This window comes from Urocitellus parryii, chromosome 11 (genome assembly GCF_045843805.1).
Source record: "Urocitellus parryii isolate mUroPar1 chromosome 11, mUroPar1.hap1, whole genome shotgun sequence".
In the NCBI taxonomy this organism is placed as follows: domain Eukaryota; kingdom Metazoa; phylum Chordata; class Mammalia; order Rodentia; family Sciuridae; genus Urocitellus; species Urocitellus parryii.
Window position 1 is genome coordinate 973,737 of NC_135541.1, and position 19,899 is coordinate 993,635.

General features: G+C 53.7%; 2 protein-coding genes across 4 annotated transcripts in view; one reads left to right on the plus strand and one right to left on the minus strand.

Moving 5' to 3' along the window:
* Nucleotides 1–6,663, minus strand: part of Morn1 (MORN repeat containing 1) — a 49,440-nt gene extending 42,777 nt beyond the window's left edge. Inside the window, exons 1-6 of the mRNA XM_026380502.2 lie at nucleotides 6,588–6,663; nucleotides 5,617–5,688; nucleotides 4,264–4,362; nucleotides 3,431–3,541; nucleotides 2,305–2,395; nucleotides 1,374–1,461 (exon numbers count right to left, since the gene is read on the minus strand). Of these exons, the coding sequence (XP_026236287.2) occupies nucleotides 1,374–1,461; nucleotides 2,305–2,395; nucleotides 3,431–3,541; nucleotides 4,264–4,362; nucleotides 5,617–5,688; nucleotides 6,588–6,663 (537 nt within the window). The remainder of the gene's footprint in view (nucleotides 1–1,373; nucleotides 1,462–2,304; nucleotides 2,396–3,430; nucleotides 3,542–4,263; nucleotides 4,363–5,616; nucleotides 5,689–6,587) is intronic.
* Nucleotides 6,664–6,910: 247 nt separating this feature from the next.
* Rer1 (retention in endoplasmic reticulum sorting receptor 1) lies at nucleotides 6,911–19,802 on the plus strand. 3 transcript variants are annotated; one of them, XM_026380500.2, is made up of 7 exons: nucleotides 6,911–7,077; nucleotides 10,737–10,824; nucleotides 12,753–12,857; nucleotides 15,313–15,412; nucleotides 16,677–16,755; nucleotides 18,243–18,378; nucleotides 18,916–19,802. In XM_026380500.2, exons 2-7 carry the CDS (start codon nucleotides 10,744–10,746, stop codon nucleotides 19,003–19,005), a joined length of 591 nt encoding a protein of 196 aa, XP_026236285.1. In that variant the 5' UTR covers nucleotides 6,911–7,077; nucleotides 10,737–10,743; the 3' UTR covers nucleotides 19,006–19,802. The 3 variants fall into 3 exon arrangements, with proteins under 3 accessions (XP_026236285.1, XP_026236286.1, XP_077659777.1); XM_026380501.2 differs by having other exon boundaries at nucleotides 6,911–6,993; XM_077803651.1 differs by lacking the exon at nucleotides 6,911–7,077 and adding an exon at nucleotides 7,776–7,794.
* Nucleotides 19,803–19,899: the final 97 nt, after the last annotated feature.

The window sequence follows — 19,899 nt, forward strand, 5'->3', positions numbered from 1 at the left end:
CCACCAGTCCTCCTTGTGTCTCTTCTGCCTGATGCCCACCTGTCAGTGAGCCCCACACCTCTGTCCAGACGCGCCATACCTGCTGGCCGCGCCCTGCAGGCCGCTACCTGCTTCCTGAAGAGTGTGCAGGGCCCCCTCGCCTGTCAGTCTCTACACGAGAGGGGCTTCGTGACGGGCCGAGGCTCTGGGACAGCAGGATGCCTGGGCCCTGGCTGCTCTTGACCTTGCCCTCTTTCTGCGTGTTGGTCTCTCTGCCCTTGCTGCTCCACGGCCTGGCAGGCTCTGCCCTTCCGTCTCTAGGCGGCAGCTCGTCCACCTCCCGGCCTCAGCTCCAAGGCTGGTCCCTCTGGGAGGGCCCCCAGGGCAGGTGTCTGTGCCCGGCTCAGCGGAGGACGCACTGGCTGCTGGTGCCCACACCAGCCCAAGTTGGCCCCTGCTTGCTCTGCTCCTAGCTGAGCTCTGCTCCTCACGGTGAAAGCCCTGACGAGGGCCTGGGAAGGTCTCCCTACCTGCCTAGCTCTCCACCTGCTTCCTCAGAGCCTGGAGTCCCCCGGAGGGAGGGGACCCCGCGGGCCTCACTCCTGAGAGGGTGGGGCTCCTGCCTGCATACACAGGGGACCTCCTGGACCCAGGTGTCTCTCATCAGCACGCTTTATGTGACCAGAAGTGACTCTCTCCTCTATAGGGCACAGTGTCATGGTCCTTCGTGACTCCAGGAGGTGGGCAAGCTGGTGCCAAGGCCTCTAGGGCCAGGTGTCAGCTGAAGACCCAAACTCAGCTCAACCAGTCACCCTCATTAAGCTTCAGTCTTCTCATCAGGAAAATGAAAATCTCAGCGCCTGCCCCAGGGCGTCTTCAAGGGACCAGGGTCCACCCCTCGGCAGGCCTCGCTGGAGTTCAGATCAGGCTGAGAAGCAGCCGGCACTGGAGCAGGCTCTGCAGACAGGCCCCCGCTGCCAGGTGGAGAGGGAGGTCGGGCCACACAGGGCCTCAGCTCCTGGGGTCTCCCTTGGCAGTGGGAAAGAAGGGTGCCCTCCCCAGGGCCTTGTCAGGGGTGGCCCCAGAGTGGGCTGCCGAGTGCGCCGCAGAGCAGATGCCTCCTCTGGGTCCAGCTGGAGAGGGGCCCTGCGTCCACTGGGCTCTCAGGGATCCTGGGTGGGGAGCCCTGTGCTGACCGGCTGGCTTTCTCATCCGCCTGACTTGGCACAAGGCCCGTCCAGCTGAGGACGCTGTTGTGGAGGAAGCCTTGCCCCTAGGGTGCCGAGGGCTGGCGTGTGTCACCTGGAGGGTGCCGCCAGGTCCAGCAGCCTGCTCCCTGGGGAGCTGCCCAGCCACCCAGCCGCCCACCTCCCTTGTGGGTGGTGAGCGGATACCTCATAGGTGGATCCGTCAGCGCAGTGCAGCACCCCGTGTCCCTGACGCCGGTCCTGGACCCAGTCCCCTTCATACTGATCACCGTTCCTGAGGGGCACGGCACAGGGCCCTCAGCAGGCAGCCAGGTGGCGGCTGTGACTCAGACCTGCTCCTCCCACTGGGCTCAGCACGCACCACCCGGACCAGGGCAAAAATAGGCCCCCGAACAGATGGCCTGCGGGTCCTGCCTCCCCAGGGCCAGCTCAGGAGGGCTGGAGTCGGGCAGGACGTGTCTGCCTGACCCTGCAGGACCCGATTCCAGAGCAGGCCGGGCTCCACACTCTGCGAGCTCGGGGAAAGGGTGGAAGAAACAGGAGAGGGCCGGGCGCGCGCAGGGCGGGTGGAGTGAGAACGGCTCTGGGACAGGGCATTCAGGCCCCAGGCCTCATATCCTCGCCTGGAGGGGTGGCTGTGCCGGCCAGGAGGCACCCCTCATCAAACCCGGGTGGCCGTGGCCTGCGGGGAGGCCACCTCCCCAGCCCACTGCCCCACCAGGTGCTTTTAACTTGGCTGAGTTGTAGAGACTTGGTTGAGTTGCTTTCCTTTCATTTACTTGTTTCTACGTGGAGCTGAGGATGGGACCCAGGGCCTCCCACGTGCCAGGCGAGCACTGCCCCACTGAGCCCCAGCCCCAGCCCACCAGGCATTTTAGTTGGGGAGGGTTTGACTTTTCAATGAGGAGAGGGCAGGGTGTGGCTCAGCGCTTCCTACACGTGCGGGCCCTGGTTCCCCTCCAGCACCACAGAGGAAGAAAAGAGAGGGTTCACAAAGTGACCCTGGGCTAGCGTCAAGGACGACGCCCATGGCCTGGCGCTCTGCAGAACCCACCCCACCCAGGGGCACCCCTGCTCTGGCTCCGCCTGGCCCACACCGAGCGAGACCCATACTCACTTAAAGAGCATCTGGCCCCGGCCATGCCTTCTGTTGTCATGGAACGACCCCTCGTACTCCTGTCCTTCCCGGTCCACCAGAAACCCCCGTCCTAGGAAGGAGCCAAAAGACACAAGGGTACTGCTACCTCCTGCCAGGGACGGCCTGCTCCTGGCTCTTGGGGTGACTGCCTTCCAGAGGGACTCTGCCTGCAGCCCCGCGGTGGCCCTCCCTGGCAGAGAGGCCAGCAGGAAGGCTGGGGTTCCGTGACCCTGCACCCAGGAGCCAGGCTGTCCTTCCAGGCTGGGCTACACAGGGGTCACGGGCACTGCCTGGACAGGAATAGCAAATGTGACTTGGCCACTAGTGGGCTGACCCGCAGGCCGTGAGCCCAGCTCCAAGAGGCTGAGGGAGGGCTCTGTCGGAGGCCCCAGACCCAGAGTCTGAGAGGGAGAGAGCCGAGCAGCGCCGGGTGGTTTGAGGTCTGCACACGCTGGCTGGTGTCCAGAGGAAAGGTGAAAGAGAAGGTGGCCTCAGGAACTTGTCAGCACTTCACATCTGGACACAGGCATGGGACACAGCCAGCCTGGGAGGAAGGAAGCCACCCCTGGAGCAGAGGTGGCCCTGCCTGCCCGACTCCTTTCCAGATGTAGCCAGTCCTTCCACCAGTGGCTGGGCAAAGGGACAGGGCCCCTCGAACCTGCCTCCTGACTTGCTCTGGCCAACAGACTGAGAAAGGGGCCGCTAGGCCCTGGGAGGGCCTACAGTCTCCCCTGGCAGTCCTGAGACACGGAACCTGGGGCAGCACCAGGCCTGCTGAGCTGTGGCTGCAGGCCTGGGGCAGCTCAGGTGAGACCAGAGGGTCAACCTGAGGACCACAGGAGCCTGAGCAAGTGACCCCAGTGTTGGGCATGAGCTAGGGGCAGCAGACAGCTGAGGTATGACCAGTGTCACTGGACACAGCAGGGGGGCTTAGCAGGCGGACCTATATGGGATGTGGTCTGGGAGCAGAGATGAGGGCATGACCCTGCCCCCAGGGCCCCCACCTCCTTTTCCAAGCTCCAAAGCCAGACAAGCTGAGTCGGTGACCCCCATGCCGGAGTGGGCATCTGGCTCCAGCCCCCGCAGCACCCTGTGCACACCAGACCTGCCCTCAGGCCGCGAGAGAGCTCCCCTTCATAGTGGCCTCCGGCTTTATACTTCATGACGCCACGTCCTTGAGGCTCTCCCAGAACAAAGTGTCCAGAATAGGTGTTTCCTGGGTAGACGGCAGGGAGAAGTCAGTGCCATGTCCTGCATGTCCTCTCCCCTGACCAGTGTGGTGGCAGGGGCCACTTCCCAGTGGACATCCCTGACTCTCACTCCTCACAGGGTTCATGGGGGACAAACAGGACGACCCGGGCCTGGTCCTCCCTGCCTTGGGGCCTGCTGCTGTTCCAGGTGACCTTCCTGTGGGCACTTGGGGCACGGTTTGGGTGAGACTTGTCCCCAGGCCCTCTAATCCCTGCCACGGGGCACGGAAGCCAAGAGCACTGTTCCCATCGGGACACAACGTGGTTGAAATGTCTTTCACAAAAAAGGAAACTGCAGCCGCAGGGTGATCTTTTTCCTGACAGTCTCCCGATGTTGCTAGGCTGGCCTCCAGCTCTTGAGTGCAAGTCAGGTGAGCCTCCTGCCTCAGCCTTTTGCAGAGAGGGGACAATAGCCCAGTGCCACCAGCACTGGCTCTGTGATGACAAATCTTTCCAGCTCGTGTCTGGCAAGGTGGGCACACAGCCCCGACTGAGGTGTCCTCACTGGACCAGGTTCCGCCTGGGCACAAAGGCTATCTTTGCCGCTGGTAGGCTGTGGTCACGCTGCTGTCCCAAGCTAGGGAACCTGGGGCCTCTCGTTTCCTCACAACACTGTGTCCAGCAGCAGGGGACCAACCTATGCCTGAGAGCGCCTGGGAGAGGAGGCCACATGTTCCTCTGCACTCACCTGACCAGGCCCAGTACCGGCACCCGAGCCCTGTGATCTCACCATCCGCAAACTCGCCCTCATAGTAACTCCCATCGTTAAACAGCAGCTTCCCGTGACCTGGGGAGGACCACGGAGAGTCAGGGGCCCGGTCCTCACTGCCAACGAGCCCCGACTCGCCAGCCTCGTCTCAGAGTAAGGGTGGCGACACCTAACCCTCAGATCTCTCTGGCCCTGTCACATGTCCACTGTGTGCTCTTTGCCAGTCACCCAGGTCCTCCACGTTTATCTCCAGAATCCTCCACCAGGAGCCAGAGGCAGCAGCACTGCAAGCTTGAGGCCAGCCTGGGCAAATCAAAATAAAAATATGGGGCTGGGGGGTGGCTCAGTGAGAGGGCGCTTGCCTACCATGCATGAGGCACTAGGTTCAATCCTCAGTACCACATGAAAAAACTAAATAAACAAAATAAAGGTATTGGGTCCATCCACAACTAAAAATATTTTTAAAAAAATGTAAAGAGGGCTGGGTGGAGCCCAGTGGCAGAGCACCTGCCTAGCATGCAGGACGAGGTCCTTGGTTTCATCACCAGCTCCCCACGAACATCGAGTGACTGGAGAGCTCTGCTTTGTCCCTCAGCACTCTGCCTTGGCTGGAAGGGCCACAGAGGCCCAGAAGTGTACCTGTTCCTATCTCCCTCCCAGAGGGAGGCAGGCCAGGAGTGACTGGGTGGGAGCTTCCACACCCTGGGTGTGGCAAATCACCAAGTAAAAGCTGAATGTCGAGAATAGGAGAGCAGAAGCCAGCAGATGTGGCCAGCCCAGCCCTCCGGGGAACCCAGGGAGGAGGTGGGCAGGTGGGGCCCAGCGACAAACAGCAGATGCTGGTGAGTCCAGACCCCAAACACTCACAGCACTTGCTATTGCACGTAGGGTATTTCAGGGGGTTTTACTGGAGGCTTTCTTTCCTCTATTCTTCTATAAAAGTAGGTCATCTCTTTATAATCAGGAAAAATCCTTAAAGCACATTTTTACTCTGCAAAAGATCAGCTAGCTAAGACTCCAGGGAGGACTTCCAAAGCTTCCTTTGCTGAAAGTGCCCCAAGGCTTGTGGTACCGCAGCTTGCCAGGGTGGGGTGGGAGCGGCTCCCTGGGTGCCTGTTGCTCCTCCCAGCCTTGCCAGTGGCTGCCAGCTGATGGGGGTAGCACCAGGGTACTGTGAGTGGGAGCCATGTGAAAGGGACTTACTCAGCACCAGCATGAGCCAGAGGAGGCTGGGACCTGCTGCTGGCATGTCCCAGGTCATGCTTGTACAGGGCCATGGCCCACCCCAAACTCCCCAGGAAGCTGGCTGCACCTGTGTGTGGGGTTTCCTACCGTGTATCTTCCCCTCTTTCCATTCTCCTTCATATCGAAAGAAAGAATTTGGGAATACGTAGACACCATAACCTGAACATTGAGAAGAAAAAGAACATAAGTCCGACCTGGCACTAAGACTGTGATATTAACAGACACCTGAAGGTGGACAGCTCTGGGCTCTGGAGGAGGTGTCTGTACGCTGTTGGCCTTTCAAGGAGTCTGTCCACTTCACCTGGGTCAACTGCTGAAAGGCTGTGTGAGGTTCAGTTTCCTGCTTACTATGGACCCGACCAGGGATCCTTTGGCTCCTATGATACATGAGGGGCACCCACTTAGTGTGGAGAAGACAGGACATGGAGAGCAGGGCCAGGACCAAACAAGCCGGCCCTAGGGAGTCCACATGTCTCAGGGGTGTTGGTGGGGGTTGGGAAGGACTGACCTGGTTAGCAGGAAGGTAGGGATGCAGTGTGAGAGCCCTTCTGGGACCTTCAGTGGTCCGGACAAAATCCGGACTTACACCTAAGGAGGCCTGGCCAGCCTCCTCTCTGTCCATTCAGCTTTTGGCACCATCCCCACTCCCAACTCCGGGTGGAGCGCCTGCCGCCCGCCCAGGCAGGGGCGAGCCCCCAGCTCTGGCTGTGCGCCGATCTCGGGCCAGTTTCCACCTCACGACCCGCGCAGACTCTGGGTTCAAGCTGGTCTTGCTTTTCCCGGCTTGGGGTCAACCCCTATTAGAGTCTGCATCTCGCGGCCTACGTTTCCAGGGCCCAGCGTCGGGTGGGAGGTGGGGGGCCTTGCGCGCCCGCCCCGCTCGGCCTCGGCTGCGCGGCGCCCACCGGTGCAGCCCCGCCGCCCGCGAGCCCACAGCTTCGCCACCCCGGTGTCTGGGCGGCCGGCAGCGGGTTCAGACCCTGGCGGCCGCGAGCTCTGGGGCTCTTGGGCCTTGTCCTCGCAGAGGGGGTATGCTCCCGACGCGGCGCAGTCCGTACCGTTCCGTGGAGGCCGCCCGGGAGGATCCCGTCGCTGAGGGAGCGAAGCCGGGCTGCTCTCGTTGGACGCCGCCATCTTGCTGCCAGAGCTTCACTAGCAACCAGCCACGCCGTCTGCCATTGGCCTCGGGTCGTTAGGGGGCGCGGCCTCGGCCAGTCCGGGCTAGAGAAATCTCCGGAGCGGAACGTTCGGACCGGAGCCCGCGGACGCCACTGCGCCTGTGCAGCGCGACGACTTCCGCCAGCCCGCTCCTTCCGCCGAGGGAACCGCTCGCCAACGGCCGCGGTGTCCGCACCGGAAGCGGAAATGGTTGGAGCTCCTGGCTCCGCCCCGCGGCCATCTTGGAGGCCGGAGGCGGCGCCGCAGGACGGAGCGGAAGTTCCCGTGCAGCTTCCCGGAGCCCGAGTGAGCGCCGGCGGCAGTCCTGCCCGCCGTCCTCCTTCTGCGGCCGTGAGGGAGACCGCGGCTCGGCCGCAGCGGAGCTGCGAGGTGCCGGGGGTGGGCTGGTGGCGCGGGGCGGCCGGGCGGCGCCGCCTCCGCCTCCCTCGGGCTGTCAAGGCTGCGGGCGGGCGGGGCCAGGGAGGGTCAGCCGGGCCGCGCGGGGACTGGCCGAGCCCCGGGAGGACCCGCGCGGAGACTGGCCGAGCCCCAGGAGGGACCGCGCGGAGACTGGCCGAGCCCCAGGAGGGACCGCGCGGAGACTGGCCGAGTCCCGGGAGGAGCTGGCCGAGCCCCGGGGAGGGACCCGCGCGGAGACTGGCCGAGCCCGGGAGCGGGCCGCGGTCCTGCCCTCCTCGGCCGCTTCTTTTCCCCCACGGGGCGGGGCTTCTGGGGAGAGTGGCCTGTGGCCGCCCGCACAGTTGGAGTTGGGATGGTTTGTGGCGGGTGACCACTTCCCCAATACCTGTTCGCCCGAGGCGGAAGACGGTGCTGAAGGGGCTCAGGGAAGCCCCTGTGTCGGCCAGGAGCGTTTGGTGGCAGTGGTTCCGGCTGAGCGTGAGGGCTTGAGTCGTGCAGGACTGCCCGTCGGTGTCCTCTGATGGAGTCAGTGTTTGCTTCCGAGGCAGGATCTTAGAGTCCAGAGGGCTGCCTTCGTCCCGAGAACATTCAGTGGCACTTCTTAATTTTCAGATCTATTGTCCTGGAACTGCTCAGTTTTAATTGGGTTGACTTTCCACTTCATGGTAAAATGGAATTTTCCCATAAGTGAGTAAAGTGTCCTCAGTAATTGAGACTTAGCCAGTGAGGGTCATGGTGTTAACAGGTGACTGGAGTGGAGGTAGGGGTATAAAGGCCAGATGGGATCTAGGTGCCCAGACTGGAACGCAGCCTTGGGAATAACCAAGAGTAGGGACAAGAAGCGTATTCCAGGGAGAGAACAGCACAGGGGCTTTCATGGTGCCTGGAGTCCATTTCTTGTCCAGGAAGAATTGACCCCAGAGGCTAGGCAGAGGGCTTTTTTCTGTGCAGTTCCTAGTTTAGGAGTGATGGATCATAGAAACTAGCCAACTAATGGGTTCTAGAACAAGGCACATGGAGAACATTCTCTACAGTTTCTGGGGGGTACTTAGTTGTCTCTGCCTGGAATGGTTTTTGTCTCGTTTTCTTTGAGTATAAAGCAATTACATTGAACAGGTAATTGGTTGACTTTCTTTTATGTAATGGGCACTTCCAGGTGGTAAGGCCCAGCTGTGACCCAGACAGGGGCCTCCTCAGGAGCTTGCACTGTAGTGGGACGAGATTGAAAAATAAACTAAAAGGCATCAAAAACAATTGCTGCACAAAATAAAAACATTAGGGACTGGTGGTCAGTTTGGACAACAGTCAGGCCTCTCTGAGGAGGAGGTGACCTTTACACTAAGCAGAAGGAAGAGAATTGCAGACAGAACAGCTGGTGTGAGGGCTGCCCTAATCCAGGAACTAGTCTGACGTGTTTTTGGGGCCGGCACACACATGGTGCCAGGCTTGCAGGCTCTCCATGCGCTGCCATGAGCTCCTTGGGAAGTCTGGGCATAGGGTGCCACAAGTGCTATGACCATCCTGCAGAGCCAGCCCCACACATTCTTAGGTGGCTCACTCAGGTCCTGCTGCTGGGAAGTGCAGTGCTGGTTGTACTCCAAAGTTCACATTCTTGATCAGGTTACAGTGCCACTCGCATGTCATTGGCAGCAGGTTCAGTTGAGATGTGGAGTCATGGCTGAGGTGCAGCTCAGTGGCAGAGAACTTGCCTAGCACGTGTGGGGCCCTGCTCCATCCCCAGCACAGGAAAAAAAGGTGTAAAGTCATATTTTCATATGTATGCTTGTTAGATAATCAGTTTGTGACTGATGCATGTTTTAGTGAGTTTCTCACATCAGCCTGTAGAGTAAAAAGTTTTAAGTAGTTAGCTTCTAGTACATACTTTAATGGGATAGCCAGGAATTTTGTTTCTAATGTTACTTTTGGCACTTCCATTCACACAAAAGTGTTTTTTCGGTAAACAATTGGTTAGAGTAAAATGAGGAAAAGTTTGAAAGCCCTACACGATGAAGACTATGAGTGAAGTAGCTTTCTGCAGGCTGGGCTTTGGTGTAAGGAGGGTGGTCAGTCTAGATGTGCATGTAATGTAGCCTTTATTTAAACTGGGAACCCCTCTGGTGAAGTGTAAAGATGCTCTTCCCAGAAGGGATCGGGAGGACTTGGGAGCCATAATGAGCTTTTAGTTAAACTGTGTGTCTTTGGTTTACAAGGCTCTCCTGACCAAAGGGCATTTCTTGGACAGCTCTGGGCACTGTGCTCTTGGGTCCTGGAAATGTATACATGCTAAAGACTGGACACTGTGGCCTGTTCAGCTGCAAGCCTGTGTTTAAGTTGTGATTGGAAAGCTGTCCACTCGAGACCTAGGGACTCATCAGGTGGCTTGTTGACTTCCACTTCAGAAGGAGGGTTTTCCCAGTGCTCACAGTGAAGATGTGGTTAGAAGGTTTTGGACTTAGGCAGGTGTGGGTTCTGGTTCCAGCCCCATTGCACATGGCTGATTGCTGGGGACAGCACCCTGACCTTTGTGAACCTGTTCTCTCTTCTGTGAGTGGGAGCAGTAACAGTAGCCTCAAGGCTTGCTGTGGAATGAAAATTGTCCTTGTGTCTGGTGCTTAATAGGGCTTCATTTTGCAGATGGGAAACGGGCTGGCTAAGTGGCTAAGGGGGTCTGCTGAGGACCTTTTCTGCTCAACATAAGTGGAACTTAAGCCTGACAGTGGAGTCTGTTTCTCCTCTTCACTGTCATGAAAGTTGCAGAGGGAGTTTGGGCAGTTTGTCACCCACAGATTTGGGTGGGGGATGAGCCCTGCCTTCCCTATCTTAGGGCCCACAAGTGCCTTGTCTTTAAAGTGGGAGGGTCCCAGTTATTTAGCAGTGTCTCTTGAAGAGTGGTGGACCTCTGAGTCCATGCTCAGGAACCAGGTGTAAGGCTGGGCTCTAGGCCTGCTCAGGAGCAGAGTTGTGGCATGACCTTGGACTTCTTTGTGAAATGTGGATAAAGATGTCCCTTCTCTTAGCCATGTGGGAATTAAGTGGGACAATGTGAGGACCTGGGATTTGGCACCTGGGCTCTCAACAGGTGAATTCTGCCTGGGATCACAACAGCATGTTGAAGGAGTCATAAGAAGATAGGATTACTTCCAGGTTTCAGATAAGAAACTGGGACACAGATAGATGGGCTGCCTTCGAGTCCTGGATGACATCTTTGAGTTGATGGAGGATAAACCCAGGACAGGCCATAGAGAAGACAGGGTGCTTGCGGGAGGCTGGGGATCCTAGAGGAAGAAGTACCTGGAGGGTACTTCCTGTGGACTCACCAGGAGACTCCAAGCTCAACAGGTTAGGGTGGACAGCACTCCTGGAGAGAGAAGGGTTGGGGAGAGAGATTGTGGTGCTGGCAGTAGAAAACAGTTCTTCAGTGCTGCTCAGCACATCAGCTTGCTCTGTCCTTTCCTCCACCAGAGCTCGTCACCTGCTTGTTTCTTTGTCCCGAATAATTCAGTGTAAAAACACAAAGAAATGGTTTGGATGAAATACTGAGTATGGGAAAACCTTAACAGATTGGTCAACAAATTTTCAAATCTTTGAGTGCTTTTTATTTGATTTAATAGTATTTTGTGTTTTTCTAGTTACAGAATGTCTGAAGGGGACAGTGTTGGAGATTCAGTCCATGGGAAGCCATCAGTGGTGTACAGATTTTTCACACGACTTGGACAGGTTGGTGCATTTGTAGATCAGTGTAAATATTTGGAAGAGAAGTTTTGGCTCCTGACACATCCTCAAGCGTGTGAGTTTGCTGCATTGCTGAGGAGAGCTAAGCACTAGCTGGCCCTACCTGACACTGTGCTCTGTGCTGGGCTCTGCTCTCCTGTGAACTCTTGCACGCATGTTTTCCAGAAAGGCCTGGTAGAGGAGAGTCCAGGTGCTAGCTGGGGGCCACATGTGGTCTGGGCCACATTGGCCACATGTATGTGGTTTTTTTTTTTTTTTTTTTTGGTGGTGCTGGGAATGGAGCTGGGGCCTTGTGCATGTGAGGCAGGTGCTCTAGCCCTGAGCTACACTCCCAGCCCTTTTTAATTTTCTTTTTAGCAACTTTTAAAAATGCTCTGCAGGTATGGCTGGTAGCCTTTGCTCTGCTCTTGCTGGTCCTCTTCTGCCACCCACATCTAGTTTTCCCTGCAGGCCTCACCTTCTTGGCCTGTGCATGGCTATTGGGTGCTGCGTCCTTAGCGCTGGCCTAGGTGGATGTGGGCCACCATATATCTGTAATCCCATATATGTGGCTGTCTGGGCTGCTTGGTGGAGTGGTGGGGTTGGAGCTATTGGAACACTTCGTGCTTGAACTTGAGTCTAGAAATCTAAGTTAGTGAATACTTTTTGATGCTGATTCTTTTAACTCAATAAATTTTTTTTTTTTTTTTTTTTAGTACTGGGGATTGAACCCAGGGACACTCACTGAGCCACATTCCCAGGCCTTTTTTGTATTTTATTTAGAGACAGGGTCTCATTGAGTTGCTTAGGGTCTTGCTAAGTTGCTGAGGCTGGCTGTGAACTCGAGATCCTGCCTTAGCCTCCTGAGCTGCTGGAATTAGAGGCATGTACCACCACTCCTGACAAATTTATCAACTTTTAAAGTAGCATACAGCAAACTATTTAATTAATGAATCTGGGTGATGAATGTGCGTGGTCTCATTTTATGATTCTTTGAAAATTTTCACAATTTAAATTTTAAAACTAAAATAAACATGTATGTGTATGAAAAATGAAGAGCTCCCTTAGTAATGTCCATAGCTGCCTTGGTGCACATCACATGTGAGCTCTGGCTGCTGTGGTCAGGCTGTGGCTGACCCCTTGTGAGTGAAGGCAGGACCAACCTGGGGTTGCTGGGCCAGTGGGAGATTCCAGTACCTTAGGAGACGCCCGTGGAAGGAGCAGGCTTTGGGTCAGGACTTGGGTTGTGAAACCTGTTGTATGGGATGGTGACTTCAAGATGGGTGCCTTCTCCTTTTCAGTTGATATCCTTTTAATTGGGGTGAAATTGGTCTTACCCATAATGATATCTTTGTGCTAATGCCGCAGTACTATCTTCTAATTTTGGTTGTTTTATAGTGTTTTTGTTGAGGTGAACCACTTTAGGAATTATTGTAAATTTTGAATTGTCACTGCTTTGTGCTGACATGTATATTTATTGCTGTTTTAATGAACTCTTTAGAAAAAATTTTTAAAAAATATTTATTTTTTGGTGTAGATGGACACAGCACAATGCCTTTGTTTTTATGTGGTGCTGAGGACTGAACCTGGTTCCTGCCCCTGCTACAATCCTAAGCTGAGCCACAATCCTAGCCCCTCTTTTGAAAATTTAAAACTAACTCTAGCTGGGTATGGTGTCATGTTCCTGTAATTCCATATATTTGGGAGGCTGAATCAGGAGGATCACAAGTTTGAGGCCAATTTAGTAAAATTTGAAACAAGGGCTGGGGATGTAACTCAGTTACAGAGCACTGGCCTAGCATGTGTGAGGACCTGGGTTCCTTTTTCAGTATAGCCAAAAATAAAAACAACTATAGTGAGAGGTACACTTTGTAGCAAAGTTGTTGTGAGAGTTCCAGGGTGGACCTAATGCTGTTTAATCCTTGTCTCTTTAGATTTATCAGTCCTGGCTGGACAAGTCCACACCTTACACGGCTGTGCGGTGGGTGGTGACACTGGGCTTGAGCTTTGTCTACATGATTAGAGTTTACCTGCTACAGGTAGGTATGGACTCTTATATCGGATGTGGTGTTGGTTGGGACATGGTGATCCAGTATCGAGAAGGAAACGATCTATAATAAGCACTTTTCAGTTCAGCACCAATGTACGAGGAATTTCAGTGACTGTCTTAATTTTTAAAGAGGATTGTTTATGATTCACCTTGCTTGTCTCATTCTGTAGCTTGAGTTCCCAGTGCACAGGCCAATCTTGACCTCTGCCTGTGTTCTGCCCTTGAGTGACCTGCTCTGGACCATGGGCTTTCTCATCCCCTTATCCTGTCATCCCCCCGCCACCCCGCCTGAACCTCAGGCACAGCTAATGTTCTGTGGCAGATACCTCATTTGTCGGTGAAGACATGGGCATTCACAGGGTTTAGCTGTTTTTTTTTTTTTTAATATTTATTTTTTAGTTTTCGGCGGACACAACATCTTTGTTTGTACGTGGTGCTGAGGATTGAACCCGGGCCGCACGCATGCCAGGCAAGCGCACCACCGCTTGAGCCACATCCCCAGCCCAGGGTTTAGCTGTTTGATGAGGCCTTTTATGAGGCCGAGGAGGCGAGTGAGCTCGCTGTGGTCTGTGAGTGAGTGGTGTGGCAGCCTGAGGCAGGTCTGCTCATCCCTGGGCTGCCAGTGGACACCCCCAGGGCAGCTGCAGCCACTTGTTGTTTCCTAATCAACACCTGTCCTCAGGGACTCCTTGCACACCTGGAGAGGAGACCGTTTCTTATTTGTAGGCTCAGAGGGTGTACAGGTTAAAAGCCTTTTCTCCAGAGTCCAGAAGAGATGTCCTCACTTAAAGCATACCTTCCTTCCTGCTACCTTCTAGGACTTGGGAGGTTGACAGCCTCAGAGGGTGTACAGGTTAAAAGCCTTTTCTCCAGAGTCCAGAAGAGATGTCCTCACTTAAAGCATACCTTCCTTCCTGCTACCTTCTAGGACTTGGGAGGTTGACAGCCCATGAATGGACAGGTTTATTGGACTTAACCATGTGTCTGGAGCTATGTGAAATTCTCACTTAAATTGAGTATAAGCTGGGTGTGGTGGCCACACCTGTGATCCCAATGACTCAGGAGGCAGAGGCAGGAGGATCTAATCTTGAGGCCAGCCTCAGCAACTTAATGAGGCCATGTCTCAAAAAGTAAAAAGGACTAGTGGTATGGCTCAGTGGTGCAGCAGCCTGGGTTCATTCTCCAGTACCAAGAAAACAAAACACCAGGGCTGGGGCTGTGTCTCAGTGGTAGAGTGTTCACCTAGCATGCACGAGGCACTGGGTTCGATCCTCAGCACCATATAAATGTAAAATAAAGATATTGTGCCCACCTAAAACTAATAAATAAATGTAAAAAAAAAAAAAGATAACAAAACATTGAATGTAGACCTTGAGTTTTGTTCTCATTCATCGTTTGTTCCTGTGAGTGAACCAACTTGGATTGGTATAAAGGTGGTGGCTTTTCTTATGTATCATAGCAGAACCCAGACTGTACAGAATGTCTGGAATTGGTGTTGATTTTTAAAAAATTGGAACTTGGCCCATTCACTAACGGAAAGACTGGTCCAGCAGCCTTGAGTTAGGGGTGTGGTGGTGGTGCGGGGGGGGGGGGGTAGGGCAGTACACAAAGGTTAGTTCCACTCTGTTTGGAGGCAGATTTGTGTCTGATCTGGTGGCCCTCAAGGCTTGGCCCTACGTGTGGTTATACTTTGCATTAAGGGGATTTCATACCTACTTTGTAGTTGTCTGATTTAAAACTTTTCTGCAGAAAGATTTCCTCTTGTTTATGAAAAAGTGCAGGCTTTGAAGACTGAGAATACAGTTATAGTACTCACCAGGAGGAGCTTGGTGCTTCAGCGTGTTGCACGTAGGGCCTGCCATAGGTTCTCAGTTCTTGGCATCTCTAAGGAAGGCTTGGCTCAGAAATTTCTGTAACCCTCATCCTCGACAGACGTCCTCATGTTCTGGTCCTGGGAACCTGCAGGCAGGCACTACTTATCCATCAGAGGAGCACCAGCCACCTTGTCTTTGCTACCAGCTAAGATTATGTCTTGGGTCTCATGTGAATCTGTTCCCCGCGGGGCTTGTGGCCAGAGTGCAGGCCAGCGTCCCCTGGGGTGTCAGGCCACACCCCAGCCCCATGGTGTACGGCAGGCCTGTGATTTCTGAGGAAAGCCTCCTTTTCTGTTGCACTTCTGGTTGGGAACCCTTGGCTGCAGGTGTCACGTGCATCTAGTGGGACACTTGAAGGAGTTTGCTGCCTGGACCCTGGGTCATCACATTAGTCTCAAGACCCACAGAGTAATTTGAGGTAAATGGTCACCATGGACATTTCCATTGTCACTTAAGCTGGCGTCTCTTGCTGTTCCCAGGTTAGTCCAGGTTAAGGGGCACAGGCATAGTGAAGCACTTCGGGCTGCGTGGGTGGGCTGCTCACTAACACTATGCTTCCTTCTCTTCCAGGGTTGGTACATCGTGACCTACGCCCTGGGAATCTACCATCTAAATCTTTTCATAGCGTTCCTTTCTCCCAAAGTGGACCCTTCCTTAATGGAAGACTCAGGTAAAGCAGAGGCCATCCACAGTGCTGTGTGGGCAGTGGGTGCCTCTGTGCCTTCCTGGGGAGGCCGCACGTACTCCAGGGACGCGCAGGGCTGTGCTCCAGGTGCTTGCACGTACCTGTGGTAGTCGGGTTAGCATGAGCACTCTCAGCCTTCATACAGCCTTGTCGGGGTGTTCACTGATGTCCCTGTTTTATGGATGAGGAGACTGAGGCACGTGGGGTTATCTGGCAGAGAAGGGGACCAATGGAAGGGGCGCTGAGCCTGCCTCTAGGTTTCCACCTTCTATAGGCAGCCCATCCTGGCCCTGCCGTAGGACTTACCATTTGGCTTCTCAGGTGACCAGAGGTTTACACGGGCTCTCTGCTAGGATCAGCACAGACCACTAGACCCTGGCTGCTGGTGGCCAGGCTGGGGTGAGGTGGCAAGCACTCCCTGGTTTCTGAGACAGTGAAATGTGCTTGGCGTGTTTGTGTCATGTCTGCGAGGTTCCTGCTGTTCCTGCCCTGCCTGGGCCAGGGAGGGGCTGGGGGCACAGACGATGTGTGATTCTGTCAGGGCACACTGGCTGCCTGGGCCCCAGGGTCCTCTGTTGTGGGAGGTGCTCGAGAGTGGGGTTTGAGTTGGAGATCAGAAGTCTGGTTTTTCTTTATAGAATAATTAATGAAAACACTAAAGGAAGTACAGCCCCTTCCGTTTAATTGCTATCTGAAGGAGATTAGATAAGACCCTTTCCTGGGGCCTCAGTTTCTCTCTCTGTAAATGAGGTGCGTGCAGTGGATGAGCAGAGCATGGCCTGCAGCAGCTCACTGCAGTCCCACAGTTCTTGTGGGCAAGGACACAGCCTGCCTGCATTCTTTACTGCTTGTTTTGTGTAAATGTAATTCTTCCTTGTTTTTTTTTTTGGTGGTACTAGGGATGGAACATGCCAGGCAAGCATTCTGCCACTGAGCTCCATCCCCAGTCCCTTTGTTTTCTTGATGTCCTATAATTGATGAAAAATCTGTGCGTAATTGAATTCTTTTTATGCATACAAAATGTGTAGAAGTCTTTCAAAAGAAAGTCTAAATTGAATCTTTTAAAGCATTGAATTGATTTGTAAATTGGCAGTAGACCCCCATTTTATCTTTGGCTAAATAATGTGAATCTATTTCCGAATGTGAGGCCTGCTAATTAAAACTTTTAGGGAAAGCTTCTGAATGTAGTGATAGAAATAAAAAGATGAGAGGCAAGTGCTATATCTCGGATTGGTAATCTGCCTTTCAGACGATGGCCCTTCCTTACCAACCAAACAGAATGAGGAATTTCGCCCCTTCATTCGAAGGCTTCCAGAGTTTAAATTTTGGTGAGCTATTTTTTTTTTCCTATTAAACTTTTTAAGCTGTATTTGTATTTGACACGTGGTGACTGTGTGCTTACGGGGTACAGTGTGGCATGTCAGTGCATGTGTACAACATGTACCTGTCAGATCAGGAAGCTGGCATGTCCATTACTGCAGGTATTCGCCAAGACTTTGTGTTGGGAACAGTCACGATCCTGTTAGCTGCTGTGAAGCATGCAGTGTACTGTCCCCCATAGATGCCCTCCTGTGCTGTGCCACACTTGACTGCACCTCTGACTCTGAAAGGTGTCTGTCTGGCCTGTGCTTGAGTGTGGCTGAGGAGACTGAGAAGAGTCAGTTTGTTCTAGTCAGCCACCAGTTAAGACTTCTTAAAGGAGTGGGTTTGGTGTGCTTCATTTTTTTGCAATCTTCATTCACCCAAAATGTGTTGGCTGGGTGGTGTGGGGCAGACTGCCACCTTGTGATGTCTGGAGCTGGCAGGCATGAGGCTTGTTCTGAGAGGTAGGGAGCTGCTGTCTTGCACACTTGAGCCTCAGAAGGGCAGGCCCAGGCAGCTGCCCTCTGGGCCCTGTGGCCTCCCATGGCCAGTAGAGTTGAACTTATTTTCTGCCTGCCTAATTCTTTTTTTTTTTTTTAATTTATTTTGTTGTTATAGATGGACAGAATGTCTTTATCTTATTTGTTTTTATGTGGTGCTAAGGATAGAACCCAGTGTCTCACATGTGCTAGGCAAGCACTCTGCCACTGAGCCCCAGCCCCTGCCTAGTTCCTGAGAGAGGTGGCCAGGTTGGTGATGGGTCTGGGCCTACCCTCAGGGGCTGGTCCTTGTGTACACTAGGTCCCGTGTAGCTAGAAGGAGGCAAGGAGGAGTGTGATGCAGGGACATGTGGTTGGATCCAGCTCCTCATGTACCCCTCTGCCGGAGGGTCGGGAGTTCTGTGACTAGCCCCCTGTCCTGTTTCTGGGACCCCTGTTCTGGGACCCAGGAGGAACTGAAGTCTTTGTTAGGTCACTAAATTGAGCAAACTGGGTTTCTCCAGCTTCAGGCACTAATCCTGCAGCCCTAGCACTGGGCATGGGACACAGTATGAGGTGCTGGAGTGTGGGGCAGTTGGGGAGAGGGAGTGCAGGGCGGGGGATCATGGGCCCTGGAAGCAGGGAGGGAGAGCAGTGGGGTTTAAGCAGGGAGTGTGGAAACTATTGGAAGTGAGGGCATCACATGCTGGGACCTCGGGTCAGACAGCAGGCCTGGGCAGCACACGGGTGCATCGGCTTCAGCATGGCATGTTGTACTTTGTGTAAGTTTAAGGCTTTTTCAGCTTGAGGGACTGAAAGGATGAAGCGGTTAAGGCTCAGGGTAGTGCACACACACAGTAGGTGCTCATTTGTGGGTGAAGATAGGGAAAACTGGAGGCTAGAAGATAGGGAAATCTGGCAGTTGCCAGATTATGGTCACAGGTAGCACTGCTAACTTCTTTCCTCATGTCAAGGCATGCGGCCACGAAGGGCATCCTGGTGGCAATGGTCTGCACCTTCTTCGAGGCTTTCAATGTCCCGGTGTTCTGGCCGATCCTGGTGATGTACTTCATCATGCTTTTCTGTATCACAATGAAGAGGCAAATAAAGGTAAAGACTTCAGCGCTGCTGTGCTCTGTCCTGTCACTGCCCTGGGAGAGCGTGCCCAGGTCTCTGCTGTGCAGCAGGAGGTAGGGCCTGCTAGGAGTGGCCAGCACTGCCTGGTGCATGGTGAGGACCCCGTGCTCCCCATCGTGGAGGCAGTGTGCACAAATCTGTAGATCTCCACGTGGGAACCAGCGGGCCCTCGGGCAGCTGGCTGAGAGCTGGGGAGAAAGTTCCAGGTTGTGCCAGGTCATTCCTGGGCCTGCAGGGTCTCAGTGGCTCTTCTTAATTTAAAACTCAGGGCTCTGCAGGCGGGGTGGTGTTGCCAACCCCTCCCCTCCCACACAGGGCTCACCAAACATTCCCTGAAAGTCGGGATTTCAGGTAGGGCTCGGCCAGGTCAGCTGGGCTTTGGCAGTTTTCATGACTTGTGACATGTAGAGAAGACTGAGGGGCACCTTTGGCTGTTGAGATTAGGGGAAGTGTGGCCCCTCGGGGGACAGTTGTGAAGTAACTCAAGCTTGTTTGTGTTTGTTTTCCCAGCACATGATTAAATACCGGTACATACCATTCACACATGGAAAGAGGAGATACAAAGGGAAGGAGGACGTGGGCAAGACGTTTGCTAGTTAGAAGCTGGACTGAATCTGGCACACGTGTTCAAGACGGTTTTGAGCCATTGTAACAATGCCTTTTTCTTCACATAAAGTAGTTGATTACAAGGGATTTGAATTTTCTTTTTAAAAAGGAGCCTCAATGATTTGTAACTGAAATACAGGTTCTTGAAGAAACTGGCATTTAAACCAGATTGCATTGATTTCTATTTCAGTGGTGTCCACATGTTTCAAAGGACGGCATTGTATTAACCGCAGGCTCAAGAGGCCAGGCGGGCAGCAGCCGCAGGAGCAAGGGGTGGGAGGGAGGACAGGAGCGAGGCTACGAGAGGAGCTGGCTGCTCTGCGTGGGGCTGTTTCCCAGCCACGGTGAGGCCGGAGGGACCATGCCAATCCGATTCCTGCGTGCCAGAGAACGTAATGCTGCACAGGTGGTTGATTTCAAGTAACTCTGGGGTTCTCATGCCAGTTTCCAAACCTCACCTCACTGGAGGTGTTTTCAAGCTGGCCTCTATCGCGATGACTCAAAACTCTGTTCTTAACTACCATGATTGCTTCTGAGGGCCTGAAATTATAAACATATTATATTTTAATTGTTTGAGATTATTTTGACACATTTCTTTGATACGTATGAAGAGTTTGTTTTGCTTTTGACTAATAAATGTTTTCAGCCCCTGTAAGGAAACACCAAAACTGGTCAGAGCAGGCCAGGTTTGTGAGTTTAACATAACAGCTTTTCATTTTCTACAAGGGAAATAGAACCTACCGCATGTCAACTTTTTTAATATGATAAAAAAAATACTCTTAAACACTTTACTAAGTGACTTTTTAATTCCAGTTTTATTAAAAGACAGTGTCCTTTGCTTGCATAGTCTATACCTAAAGCACTAGTCGTTGCACCACGGCCCAGCTT

Excerpts from the sequence above, each read along its gene's own strand:
- Rer1 (XM_077803651.1), top strand. Across the intron at positions 12,858-15,312 it reads TTAGAGTTTACCTGCTACAG|GGTTGGTACATCGTGACCTA; the intron begins GTAGGTATGGAC and ends CTTCTCTTCCAG. Across the intron at positions 15,413-16,676 it reads TTCCTTAATGGAAGACTCAG|ACGATGGCCCTTCCTTACCA; the intron begins GTAAAGCAGAGG and ends TCTGCCTTTCAG.